At 40.3% G+C, this 12,717-nt stretch overlaps 2 protein-coding genes across 5 annotated transcripts; both read left to right on the plus strand.

The window, feature by feature from the left end:
- Window positions 1-1,582: 1,582 nt before the first annotated feature.
- Window positions 1,583-5,189, plus strand: LOC133896130 (zinc transporter 4-like). Its single transcript, XM_062336648.1, has 3 exons — window positions 1,583-2,375; window positions 3,147-3,296; window positions 4,389-5,189. The coding sequence occupies exons 1-3, from the start codon at window positions 1,647-1,649 to the stop codon at window positions 4,692-4,694; spliced, it is 1,185 nt and encodes a 394-aa protein (XP_062192632.1). The 5' UTR covers window positions 1,583-1,646; the 3' UTR covers window positions 4,695-5,189.
- A 1,317-nt stretch (window positions 5,190-6,506) lies between these two features.
- On the plus strand, window positions 6,507-10,879 carry LOC133896297 (GTP-binding protein ERG-like). 4 transcript variants are annotated; one of them, XM_062336875.1, is made up of 9 exons: window positions 6,515-7,116; window positions 7,615-7,704; window positions 8,110-8,255; window positions 8,338-8,496; window positions 8,569-8,635; window positions 9,514-9,621; window positions 9,782-9,921; window positions 10,100-10,204; window positions 10,417-10,879. In XM_062336875.1, exons 1-8 carry the CDS (start codon window positions 6,535-6,537, stop codon window positions 10,197-10,199), a joined length of 1,392 nt encoding a protein of 463 aa, XP_062192859.1. In that variant the 5' UTR covers window positions 6,515-6,534; the 3' UTR covers window positions 10,200-10,204; window positions 10,417-10,879. The 4 variants fall into 4 exon arrangements, 3 of the variants coding, with proteins under 3 accessions (XP_062192859.1, XP_062192857.1, XP_062192858.1); XM_062336874.1 differs by having other exon boundaries at window positions 6,516-7,116; window positions 10,100-10,206; window positions 10,425-10,879; XR_009905740.1 differs by lacking the exon at window positions 10,417-10,879 and having other exon boundaries at window positions 6,507-7,116; window positions 9,514-9,658.
- The last annotated feature ends 1,838 nt before the right edge of the window (window positions 10,880-12,717 follow it).

The raw sequence follows: 12,717 nt of genomic DNA on the forward strand, positions 1-12,717 counted from the left end.
ATAGGAGAATAAAAATTCATATAAATATAGTATTACAAAGAAATTTAATTTTTCTCCATATAATCTAGAGCTGAAAATAATTTTAAAAATTAGTTCATCACATAAGAAGACTATTAGTGAATTTCCTTAGATTTTTAGAAATTTATTTGAACTTGTAACAATTATTAGAAATTATAGAAATAATTTTTTTTACATAAACTTTTTGTGTGAATCCCATTAAAATAGGTTATACATATATTATGGAACACGTATAAAAAAATTTAATAGCAACAAAAAAATTGAGTACTGTTCACACACGATTAGTGTTAACAATCGGACTGCGTAGTTCAACCAAATTTGACCTAACGAGCCGTTCAGCATCTAATAAAGTATTCTCAGAAATCTAAATCATCGCATCCTATATGAGCTCGCTAAGTTCAGACAACCAAACACCGGATCAGCTTGCATGCTTGGACCGACTCGATACAGGCATCCAAACATACGGTAAGGTGTTCTGGCTTTTGCCATACCCTCCCTGTCTTCTAATTGGAGGGGTTTAGCTTTCTTTTGGTGTAGTTGCTCTGCAATTCGCGTTGTGTCGTCGACGTTTCCCAACCTCGGTAGTTCTATGCATGTGCTGAGGGTGTACGCTTGTTTGTATCATGTGCTGAGGGTGTACGCTTGTTTTCTATGATTGTGATGAGGAAGACAAATTCCCTTCACACCTCTTTACTCATTAATTCACCATTGACCAGTTATTCTACAATTCATGTTATACTGTCACATAGCCTGGCTTCTATCATTCTAGATATGTGTCGAGGATACAGCTAATTATGTATTCAATTATGTTACATGTAAAAGATGAGTATGTCAGTTATTACCAGATGATACAAACAAACAAGAGACTACTTGAACACAATGAAACCAGGTGCATGAAAAACTTAAAATTATATGTCTAACGATAGTGAAAAATATGTTCACGTGCGGCACCAAAGACGTGTAATCGGAGGCACACTCATGTGTGTCTATCTCATGATCCAAATAATTGTAGCAACTTAAAAGAAACCCAATTTCTTTTTTTCGACCAATAAACCTCCAACTTTTGCTGTGGGCCCCGAGCGTGAGAGAGCCCTGGTCTGCTTCTCAAACACAAGCGTGACAAACGGCCGCGGCAACACCAACGCTGTTGCGGGCGCCAGCTCAGCCTGATCCGACGGTTCACATAGCTCCATGGGGACCACGTCACACAGAGCGACTTCACTTCCTCTTCGGGGAATTTATCTATTTACCACCTACCGGATGGCACTTCAAAATGTCATGCTACCAGATTTAGTCTCCCTGATACCCGAGAGCTAAAAAAGACATAAAAAAATACGTTGACTTTTATACATACTCTATAATTCATAAACAACTTATTTTAACTAGGTATTTTATAACTCCTAGCAATTTTATGACATCACAAAAAATTTAAAAATCTAAAAAATTTATTAATATTTTTCTAATATGATATATTAATTTCTAAAATTATTTTTCAACCTAATTATAAGTGAAAAAGTGACTTCGTGAGCTGATTCACGGAGTCACGATGTCACCACACTCGCAGCGCTTATAAAGCCAGCGCGCGCGCGCACGACGCCGCCTCCCTCCCTCTCTCGCCACGCCACGCCATGGACGCCGCGCGAGCTCGGCTTCCTCTTCTTCAGTGGTGGCAGTGGCTCGCGGCGCTGCTGCTCCACCTCCTCCTGGTGACGCCTGGGGTTGGCGCGGCGGGGGCAGGGGCAGGGGCGCCCGGGTGCGAGTGCGGCGGCGCGGCGGCGGAGATCAGGGAGGAGGACGCGCGCGGGGCGCTGCGGCTGAAGCTCATCGCCGTGGCGTCCATCCTGGCGGCGGGCGTGGCGGGGGTTCTGGTTCCCGTCCTGGGCCGCTCTGCCGCCGCGCTGCGGCCCGACGGCGAAGTCTTTTTCGCCGTCAAGGCGTTCGCGGCGGGGGTCATCCTCGCCACCGGCATGGTGCACATCCTGCCCGCCGCGTTCGACGCGCTCGCTCCCCCCTGTGGCGGCAGCGGTGGCGGCGCCAGGGGTGGGTTCCCCTACGCGGGGCTCGTAGCCATGTGCTCTGCCATGGCCACCATGACGGTCGACTCGGTGGCCGCCGGGTACTATCAGCGCTCGCACTTCAGGAAGGCGCGTCCCGTCGACGACCCTGCCGACGGGCAGGGGCGCACGGCTGGGGACGAGGAGGGCGCCGCCGAGCACGCGGGGCACATGCACGTGCACACGCACGCAACGCATGGTCACGCGCACGGGCACGCCCACGACCACGGCGGGCTGGCCGCCGGCGCCTCGCCTGAGGATGCCTCCGTCGCCGTGTCGATCAGGCACAGGGTGGTCTCTCAGGTCAGCCGTCGAAAGCTGTTCAGCAAAAATAAAATTACCCCTTTCATGTTCCCAACAAAATACAAGAAAAATCTGGAAAAAGTTTCCAAAAATCTGGCATGGAAATGATTCCAACGTTCCAAATTTGATTGAGACAGGATATATTAAATATAAATGATGTCACTACTTGCTTGAGTTTGGCACCAATAATTTCAAATGCCCCACTACTTGAAATAAGAAAAACCCATACTTACAACTACTTTGGAATACGAGCAGTTAAATTTTTTATACCTATGTTATTGATATCTCTATGAACATTTAGACTGAACTTATGAAAACATATATGAAGTTCTGTCTCGAAAAATACTTCCCATATAATTTACTAAGTTGTAAAAAATAAGTCCAACATAAATTAGTGGTTAATGTTGCAATTAGAGACTTTCTTTATCCAAAATGGCACTCTTTAGTGACTGGAGGGGCTCTAACAGAGGTAGATATGGGATGTGGCAGTTCACATTCTCTGCCATGTAAAAACCTCACGTTCTTGGGATAGAGACAGATCACAACCTCGCTCTCATTTTACTCAGAGGACGTGGTCTCTGCCGTTCGTGCAGAAGGAGAGAATCCAACTGCAGACAAGAGGAACAATGCCTCTGATAATAACATTTCGTCCTCAGCCTCACAACCGAGCCCCTTTGCAGATTCTGCAAACCACTTGACATTGCAATGGCCGGACGGGCCAAGGCTGTAACTGTATGTTCGATCACCATTAGTGAATTTGTGGCCGTGCAGGTTCTGGAGCTTGGGATCCTCGTGCACTCGGTGATCATCGGCGTATCGCTAGGCGCGTCGCTGAGGCCGTCGACGATCAGGCCTCTAGTCGGAGCCCTCAGCTTCCACCAGTTCTTTGAGGGCATAGGCCTTGGCGGCTGCATTGTTCAGGTATGCTATGGCAGAGATTTTAATTTCGTTTTACAATTTTTTTCACCCACAGCGAAAAAGACCGAATTCGCAAATTTCGACGAAATTTTAGTCGTCGTGTGCTGTGTGAGTCCTAAGTTTCAATGAAAGAAAATTTCAGAATTAAATGTTTCGTTTCCTCTGAAATTTCTAAAATTCGTGAAATTTTGGTAACATTTTAATCCCTGTGCTAGGGTAAAGCTACAGCCTTCTCTGTTTACACTGGAGAGTGATAGGCAGTGTTACTGGACATATGTGTCCTATTTTTTTTTCTAATCGGACACTCTGAATTTGAGTCGGATTCTGACACCTGTGTCAGATTTCGGATTGTATTTTACATGTCTAAATTTTCTTCGCCGAATTAGACACTGAGTTCGAGTCGAATTCTGATACTCGTGTAGTGTCCAGATAACACTGGTGATAGATAAAAAATATCTGGAAGTTAACCCCGGAGAGATGCTAGAACACGCATAGGGGCTCATGACAGGTATAGAAGGGGCGAATGACAGCCATTAGCAAAAGCATGCAAAAGGCGACACCTAAATGTAAATGTGATAGACATATTTGTGGTGAAGTGATTGGGCTTATCACTAGCTACATTGTACAATATTAGAAGCAAGAAGTAGGACCATCAATCATTGATTCAACCATGATTCACAACCCCTAAACTGTATAGTTACTGCCATTGTGCGAGGGGCTCGCTGCCATTTTCGCTATATCAGTTACTGCTGCTAACTAGCTAGGTCCAGGCTAATTGGATTTAGTAATTTGAAGTTGGCTTTATCGTGTGGGTTTCAGAACAGGAATTGGTCAGTCACCTTTCATTTTCCTTGTCGGGTCCAGACAGCAATTCAGATTTAACCTTTAGCTAAACTGGAATGTGATGTTCCGGAAATGGGACCGGTCTGTGATGGAAAGTTTGAACCCCTTCCATTTGCATCAAAACACTGACAATCAGTATAAACAGTGAAGGCAGTGACTTTATTCGATGAACAGAGAGGAGAAACAACAAATTCAAGCTTGGCAAGAGCAAAAATAGTTTTAACATACTTGCTCCCCATTTTCTTACTGCAGGCAAAATTCAAGGCGAGAGCGACCGTGATCATGGCGACCTTCTTCTCCCTCACCGCTCCCATGGGCATCGCGCTGGGGATCGCAATCACATCGAGCTATAGCAAGCACAGCTCTACTGCCCTCGTTGTCGAGGGAGTCTTCAACTCCGCCGCAGCCGGGATTTTGATCTACATGTCCCTGGTAGATCTCCTAGCAGCAGATTTCAACAACCCGAAGCTACAAACGAATATGAAGCTTCAGCTGGCGACATACCTCGCGCTCTTCCTCGGCGCAGGACTGATGTCCTTGCTTGCCAAATGGGCATAGGTAGATACATCTTCAGAGCGACTGAGGGCTGTAATTCCGCGCATTGTCGTTGCTAAAGACACTAAACTCGGTTTATCACCGACGGAGTTTGTTTTGTCGTAGCACTACTTCATCACTTTCTGTAGAAGCTCTATCAACCAGAATTTTAGCACAGAAAGGTAAAAAGAAGGCTTGAATGTGATCGAATTCTAGAGTTCGAGGATATTGCTAGAGTAGGCAAAAGCTGAGGACAAAAGACTGAATCTTGCGAAAGCCAACTGGTGTGCTTCCACGAGGATGGCACCAATCCAGGTATGTAAGAATGAAATAGTAGTGGAGATAGTTGTTCTTGAATTGATCTTTTGGGATTAAAGATCTGTAAGAAGACCGACTTTCTTTTAGAGTCTGTGTCAATGTACAAATTGATTAGCCAAACTGCTCCTTTTTGCAGGATTAGAACTCCATAGAATTTGTTCACTAAAGAATCAATTAAACGCCAGAATGACCTTTTTCCTCTGCTAAGCGTAATTGTTAATTCATGAAATGAAGTGCCAGTACCCTTTTTTTTTCTTCATATTTTTCATGATCTAACAGATTTAAAATTGTGGGATTCAAGACTTCAAATCTCTCACAAAACTTTTTAATAACAATTATTGTATATTATGGCTGTCAATTGGGCTTTATCCAGAAAAATGACTTGGTTTGAGACACATGCTCTAGTAGTCCTGTATAGCTTCCTAAAATGCTAGGATTATTCCTGAAACACGACGTTGATAGTTTAAGCTGTTACACCGAAAGATTTGATTTGATTCGCCATCATAAACGTATAATGCCGTATTACATGAACTTTTAGCAGTTGACATGCATGTCATGGAAGAGTTGATGGCTTGATGCAGTGCAGAAATCCTAGAATAGAATATGTGCAAAGGAAGTGCATGCTGAGACCATAAGACCAGAACCTTGAAGAGTCAATTGTGCGTGAGCTGCCTTCCTGCTTGCACCAACTACTGATTACCAGGTCCAGGAGAGAACAGAACATGATGCTTCCGCGTGAACATGATACTTTTGCAAGATTTATGTTCCTACGTAATGCCTTTTCCAAAAAAATGTTGATATTTTAGTCAGTACTATATAAAACACAAGTTTATTTCTGTATCACTTTTCCCCTTACTCTTCTTCCATCTAATAAAAACCTCTAAAATCCAAATATTTTACCTACTTTGTTATCCACTCTTATCCTCTAGCTTTCCCGTGTTATTACCGGCTATGATATATGACATATGTTACTAATAAAAATAAATAATAAATTATGAGGATAATTAGCGAATAATCTTCTTCTCCTTTTCAGTGCACATCTTAAACAAAGTACGAGATCACTCCTAACATATTTGTTTGTTAGCCCTCTCATAGCATATTTTCATATTCATATCTTAAATTTATATTTAATATTACTACATCTAATATTTATATTTTCGTTTCAACACACGGACACTTATCTAGTTTTTTCGTCTTGTTACCGGCTATGAATATACGACCTATGTTACTAATAAAATTAAATAAATAAATTACGAGCATAATTAGCGAATAATCTTCTTCTTTTTTAGTGCCCATCTTAAATCAAAGTACGAAATCACTCCCAACGTATTCGTTTATAAGCTCTCTCATAGCACATCTATATTTTTATATCTTAAATTTATATTTAATATTACTACATGTAATTTATTTTATATTTTGGTTTCGACACGGACATTAGTGCTTCACTAGCGCCCTGTACGCTGGAATTTCAGAAGAGCACAACGACGCAAAAAGCCCAATATCCCCCTCTCAGGAAAAAAAAGCCCAAAAGCCCACTTCCCCCGCCATGTACCACACCACCTCTCCTCCCTCTCCCACCTCCGCGTTTCCCCCAAAACAACTCTCCCTTAAACCCTCCGCCGCCGCCGCCGCCGGTATGCGCCGCTTCCTCCGAGCCCTCCTCCCGCTCCAAACCGTTGCCCTAAATCCTGCGCCCGCCGCGCCCTTCCCTCTCCGCCTCCTCTCCTCCTCCTCCACCTCCTCGGCGGCCGCCCCCTCGGACCCCGACTCCGCCCCCGCGGCGGACGCCGATTTCGACAGCGCCGAGTACGCCCTCCCCACCCCGGGCCCCGCCCCCTCGCGCAACAACCCTGTCGCCGCGCTGCGAAAGCTCCGCTTCGACCCCTCCCTCCGCGCGCGAGCCGACGAGGCGCTGTTTGGGAATAATGCTGGAAGCGGGCTGGGTGCGGTCGGGGAGGAGGAGGAGGAACGGTCGAGAGATGTGGCGCTCGCGTTGCTCGAGGCGGCGCTGGAGCCGCCCGACGAGGACGAGGGCCCCGGGGAGGTCAGGGAGGAGGACCAGATGTCGCTATCTGTTGGGATCGTCGGCGCGCCCAACGCCGGCAAGTCCTCGCTCACTAACACCATGGTACGCACGAGAGTTTGTGACATGGGATAGTACATAGAAATGATTACTCACAGTAAAACACCAGTACCGCTAGTTTCATTGGAAGAGAGCATTAGGTGGTTCCGTAGTTGTTGGATCTTTTGTTCGTGTAGATGTAGCTATAACGATAGTATTAGTTCCAAACTTTCAATAAAAAATGCCTTTAATGCCTACTGGTTATTCCTCGGAGTCTCACGGGTACCATTTCTGCTAAGTTTATCCACATTGTGGCACCCCATTATCCTTTGTGCCTTCACTCCTTCCGAATCTATATGTATCTGAGTGCTATCAATTTCTGCATTTTGACTTGTATTACTTCACCTACCATAATAATGGATTGTTCAGTTGATACTTGCAAGCCTCTGATGTAATGCCTTTTCTGATAAATGAATAAATATTATTCAATTCAGTAAAGTGAGAGTAAAGTCAGCAGTTGATCGTAATGATGCCTTATGTTTCCGTTATCATTTTTGCTATCAGGTTGGCACAAAAGTGGCTGCAGTCTCCCGCAAGACAAATACTACGACTCATGAAATTTTGGGTGTGCTGACAAAAGGGAATAAACAGATAGTATGTCCTGTTATCTGTTTTCTTGTGCTAGTAGCCTAGTAGTAAATGAAACCACATTTTCAACTTTTGACCTTAGCAGTTACGATTTTCTTTGAATCTTGTTTACATAATTATTGTGTTTTGTGTTTGCAACTAATTGGGCTTTGGACATGTGTTATTTCTTGTGATTTATGGGATAGCTGCATTGTATTTTTACAAGCTAATGATTGCAGTAATAAATATGCTATATCAGATGGTGCAAGCATATTTTCATGGCTTGATTTGTATCTATTTTATTCTGTAAAACAAAATTCTAGTCTGAATCATATGTTGTCAGTACTTTTACGCTCGTAATTAAGAACCTATTGCAAAAATGTGTAAGTATGAGAAGTTTGAGTTGTTTCCAGCTGATAAAATCCTATTCAGTGCTTCTTTGATACCCCAGGGCTCATGTTAGGGCACCATGGATTTCCTCATAGGGATGTCATGGTTCGTGTGGAGAGTGCCTGGAGTTCAATTAACCTCTATGATCTACTAATAGTCATGTTTGATGTCAACAGGCATCTTAAAATGTAAGTCTTCATCTTACTGTTATTTTATTTCATGTTGGAACTCATGGTAAATGCACTTCTAACTATGTATTCATTTATGCAGGCCTGATTCACGAGTTATAAAGTTAATCAAACGTTTGGGTGCTGAGGTAAACCCAAACCAGAGGCGTATATTATGCATGAATAAGGTTGACCTGGTGGAAGACAAAAAAGACCTCCTTAAAGTTGCAAAGGAATTTGAAGGTCTTCCTGGATATGAAAGGTTTCACTAGTCTTATGTACATTGTGTTTCTACTATTTCACTTGCCTTATTGGAGTTCCCTCTAAATGTTAGGTACTTCATGGTATCTGGACTAAAAGGCAAGGGAGTGAAAGACCTTGTACAGTACTTGATGGACCAGGTATTTTCATTTATACCTATTGTTCATCTTACCTTTCTAAATCTGAAAGACTTCAGAAATTTATGAGCTCAAATGCTGGGACTTCTTGTGCTTAGATAATACTTCCTCTGTTTTTTATGACAACTTTTGACTACACACGGTGTCCAATATAGAACTGACTGTTAATTCTTTTATGAAATATTTTGAGTGCTAGAATATCACCATAATTTGAAAGCGCATCAAATACAAATTATTAGTACCAGCCCTGTATTACTTAACATAGATTACAAATTCTGTCATGCTGTGAGAATCTTTACTTTCTATTATGTTGTTACTTCCAATAAGGATCTGAACTGCCCAATCTGTAATATGATTTTGCTGGTGTTATCTTGTATTTGGTAGCTCCTTGGTTTTTGGATGATAATTCAGTCGGATATTGTGTTTTGATGTGCAGTACATAACCATGGTGTAGTTGATTATTCTGTGATATGTTAGAGCTGGCCACTGCTAGCTGCATGAGTAGGCTTGTCCCAATTCTTAAGTCCGATCCTGAACAATTATAGTAGCTGTTAATTTGATAATTTCAGCTTCTCTCGTTTGGCACTTAAAAATCAGTCATGTATCTATATTCTCTAGATTTAATTAGTGGTGACCTTTTTGTAATGTAGCCTATATCTCCTAAGATTGATCTTTGACCATTTTTAAAAAAAAATTGAATGCACGCATTCCAAAACTGAAATATATTTGACTAGAGGGAATAATTTACTATTATTGACACATCAAGAATCTCGAATCTTTTTCAATGATGTGTATTTTTAACTAACTAGTTAGCGTTATCCATCCTTTATGTGCTGCTTTAGCCTTTAATTTAATACTCTAGTTACGTCTATTCTTTGTAGGCAGTACAAAGACCTTGGGATGAAGAATCAACTGCGATGACTGAAGAGTTAATGAAAACCATATCACTGGAGGTTGTGCGAGAGAAGATGCTGCATCACATTCATCAAGTAATTCAATTCCTTTACATTTCGACTGTGAAACCTGGTACTCTTTAATTTGGATTGGTTCTGTTTGCCAATGAACGGCCTTCTGCAATAATTATACTGTGAAGTTTACTATTGTTTGATTCAAACAGGAATTTATTTGGTCGTGTCTGACCTGTTGCAGGAAATCCCCTATGTAATTGAGCATCGTTTGATGGATTGGAAGGAGCTAAAAGATGGTTCTCTTAGGGTGGAGCAGCACTTCATTGCACCAAAACAAAGCCAACGTCAGATTCTTGTTGGGAAAAATGGCTCTAAGATTGGGTAAGGCATTCTCTTATGGAAAACGTGCTCCTATGTTAGAATCATAGAATGACAGATGGTGTATTTTGGTGAAGCACTTTGTGAATTAACATCTGTAATCAGATACATTATTGGAATTATTCCTTTGTATGATCCATACTAATGTGTTGACATCTCTAATTTGGGACAAATGTTTCAGGAGAATTGGTATTGAAGCCAACGAAGAACTGAGGTCCATATTCAAGAGAGATGTCCATCTAATTCTCCAAGTTAGAGTTGCTAAAAAGAGGAGTGCTTGAACAGAATGTGAGTATATTTGACTTTTCATTCACTCCGTTAGACTGTTACAGTAGTAGTCTGTTTGTCAGCCTGTTACCAGCTTTTAGTGGAAAGGCATTGAAAATTTCCAAAAGATTTTTCCTAGATTTCCATCAGAATTTATCAAGTTCTGTTGATTCTGATCCCCTGAGCCATGATTGATTAATATGTCTGAAAGAATGATTTATTGTTATGTGCATTTCTAGCGCCTGTATAGACTGCCCCTGCTCTGAGAACTGCAGTACAGTGCTGGCAGAATGCATTCACGAGACTTTTGATTAGACAGCCAGTGCTTACATCAGGTTCGATGGCTACTTTGATACAATTTCCGCTCGAATCAAGGCACTAAACTGTGCCCAAACATGCGGAGCATGAGGTTTGATTATGATGATAAGCTAGCTCAGCAATATTTTGCATGATATAGCAGAGAAGGAAATGTTTCGCAAAGTGGTGAGCTGCTGCACACTCGGCTTATGTTGTTCGCGGTATAGATACATCTGTACTAGACTACTGATATCATTTTACTTTCTTTCTGATTCGAATCCCCCTCTTAAGTTTTATCTTGATATATGCTTGAAACACTGTTGTAATAACCTGATGACCAGGCTGGTCGTCTTCATGTTCTCGAAGACAAAAATCGCTAGTTCCACTGTGTTCTTTACTCCAGTTGTTCCAGCCAAGGTTCAGTTTACCGACCGGAGTTCGGATACTGAGCTCCGGCGGTAATTGATTTAAAAAAAATCAGATAAAATTCATTTGGGAAAATTTGAAATTTGGGGGTAAAAATCGCAATTTTAGCCGTTCGGTAACCGGTCGATTTGAACCGGTTTTTGCGATTTATCGAGTTGTTTTCTCGAATTTTTTGTATGTTCGGTAACTGCTCGGTTTTCTCGATTTATCGAACGGTTTTCTCGATTTTCAGTGAAGTTTAACAAAAAATTTAAAATTTATCTCAATCTTGTAAAATTAATAACTAATTCATCTGAGTTTCAAATAAAGTGAAACAAATTTTGTTAGTTTCCTTGTAACATGATCTACATGATAAAAATATTTATATTTATAAAAAAGTTCAAAATTTTCTGTGAGAAAATGTATTTGTTAAACCAAATTAAATGCATAGTTTACTCTTTGCTAATCTAAAAATCATGAAACTAATTTTATTAGTCTTCTTATATGATCCTATGTCTTTTAAAAATAAATGAACTCATAAATTAGTTATTGTAACATGTATGATTGTGTAAATGTGTTATGACTAGATTAATTCATAACTGATCCTAAAAAATTAGTGAAATCATTTTTATTAGTTTATTTACACTATGATTTACGTAGGAAAAATAATAGTAAATATGAAAAAGTTAATTATAGTGCTGTTTATTAATATATTCACTTTATGCTTGTGAATTTTGCAAAATTATAGAGAAATTAATAAAACTCTAAAGAAAGTGAAATCAATTTTAAAGATCCTCTTAAGATACGTTCTACACAAGAAAAATATATTTTTGCATGTTAAACTTTTCCTTAATATGAGTTAATAACTGAGTCGCACGTTTCAATTTTTTTTTCAAACTTTCTCCCTGTAGAATATGATGCAAACGATATTATTTTTGAAATTTTTCTTCACATAAGGTCTTAGAATTGTGTTTAGTTTTTTTTAAGGTTTTTTTTGAATTTTTTTAGTTGTTCAAATTTTTTGAATTCAAATTCGGTTACCGTTCGGTTTCTGAAACCGAGCCGGATCGAGATGGCCAATTATCGTGATTTTTGCTCGGTTACTATCGGTTTTTTTAACCCTGATTCCAACATGTTTGGAACCGTAGAAAATTTGGAAGGAATTCTGTTTGGCTTGACATCGCTGCTATAATGCTGCTCTATCTCATAGTGACCGATCTTTGTGTAAGGAATTAAAAATGGTCAAGGTGCATCATTCATGTATTCTTCCATTTCTCCTTTTATTTAAACTGAACGGGGCGCTATGCAATGACCCCAGTGATAGGGTCATCCCATTCAGCAACAGCCATCCATCCATGTACTTGATCTAATGTACAAGTATTGGGTTCAAACGAACACAATGAGTTCTAGCTAATCCTTTTAAGATTCTAGTTATGCATAGCAGGAGTTTAGTCAGTACTACCGATGTTCTTTTTATTTGTTCTTGACTTTTTGCAGTCTTTGAAATGTAAATTTGACTATACCTTTTTGTAATTTTTATATCAATATACACTAATGAATTTGTATTTTTATTAAAGGACAAATCTAGTGATATAATTTTCATATAGATAATATTGACAACTTTAGATATATTAGTGATCAAACATTTGGATGTTTGACCGCACATCCTAAAAGGACGACAACAACAATAAAGCATTCGTCACAAACAAGTCGGAATAGCCTAGAATAATAACTGAAAAGATAATAATAATAATAATAATAATAATAATAATAATAATAGTATAAGATACTGATTTATAAGTTATGGTTCGGACAAATGCAAAGAAAAAC

The sequence above is a fragment of the Phragmites australis genome, chromosome 16 (genome assembly GCF_958298935.1).
Source record: "Phragmites australis chromosome 16, lpPhrAust1.1, whole genome shotgun sequence".
In the NCBI taxonomy this organism is placed as follows: Eukaryota; Viridiplantae; Streptophyta; class Magnoliopsida; order Poales; family Poaceae; genus Phragmites; species Phragmites australis.

Excerpts from the sequence above, each read along its gene's own strand:
- LOC133896130 (XM_062336648.1), top strand. The coding sequence starts at position 1,647 with ATGGACGCCGCGCGAGCTCGGCTTCCTCTTCTTCAGTGGTGGCAGTGG. Across the intron at positions 2,376-3,146 it reads GGCACAGGGTGGTCTCTCAG|GTTCTGGAGCTTGGGATCCT; the intron begins GTCAGCCGTCGA and ends GTGGCCGTGCAG. Across the intron at positions 3,297-4,388 it reads TTGGCGGCTGCATTGTTCAG|GCAAAATTCAAGGCGAGAGC; the intron begins GTATGCTATGGC and ends TTCTTACTGCAG.
- LOC133896297 (XM_062336873.1), top strand. The coding sequence starts at position 6,535 with ATGTACCACACCACCTCTCCTCCCTCTCCCACCTCCGCGTTTCCCCCA. Across the intron at positions 7,117-7,614 it reads CCTCGCTCACTAACACCATG|GTTGGCACAAAAGTGGCTGC; the intron begins GTACGCACGAGA and ends TTTTGCTATCAG. Across the intron at positions 8,497-8,568 it reads GGTCTTCCTGGATATGAAAG|GTACTTCATGGTATCTGGAC; the intron begins GTTTCACTAGTC and ends TCTAAATGTTAG.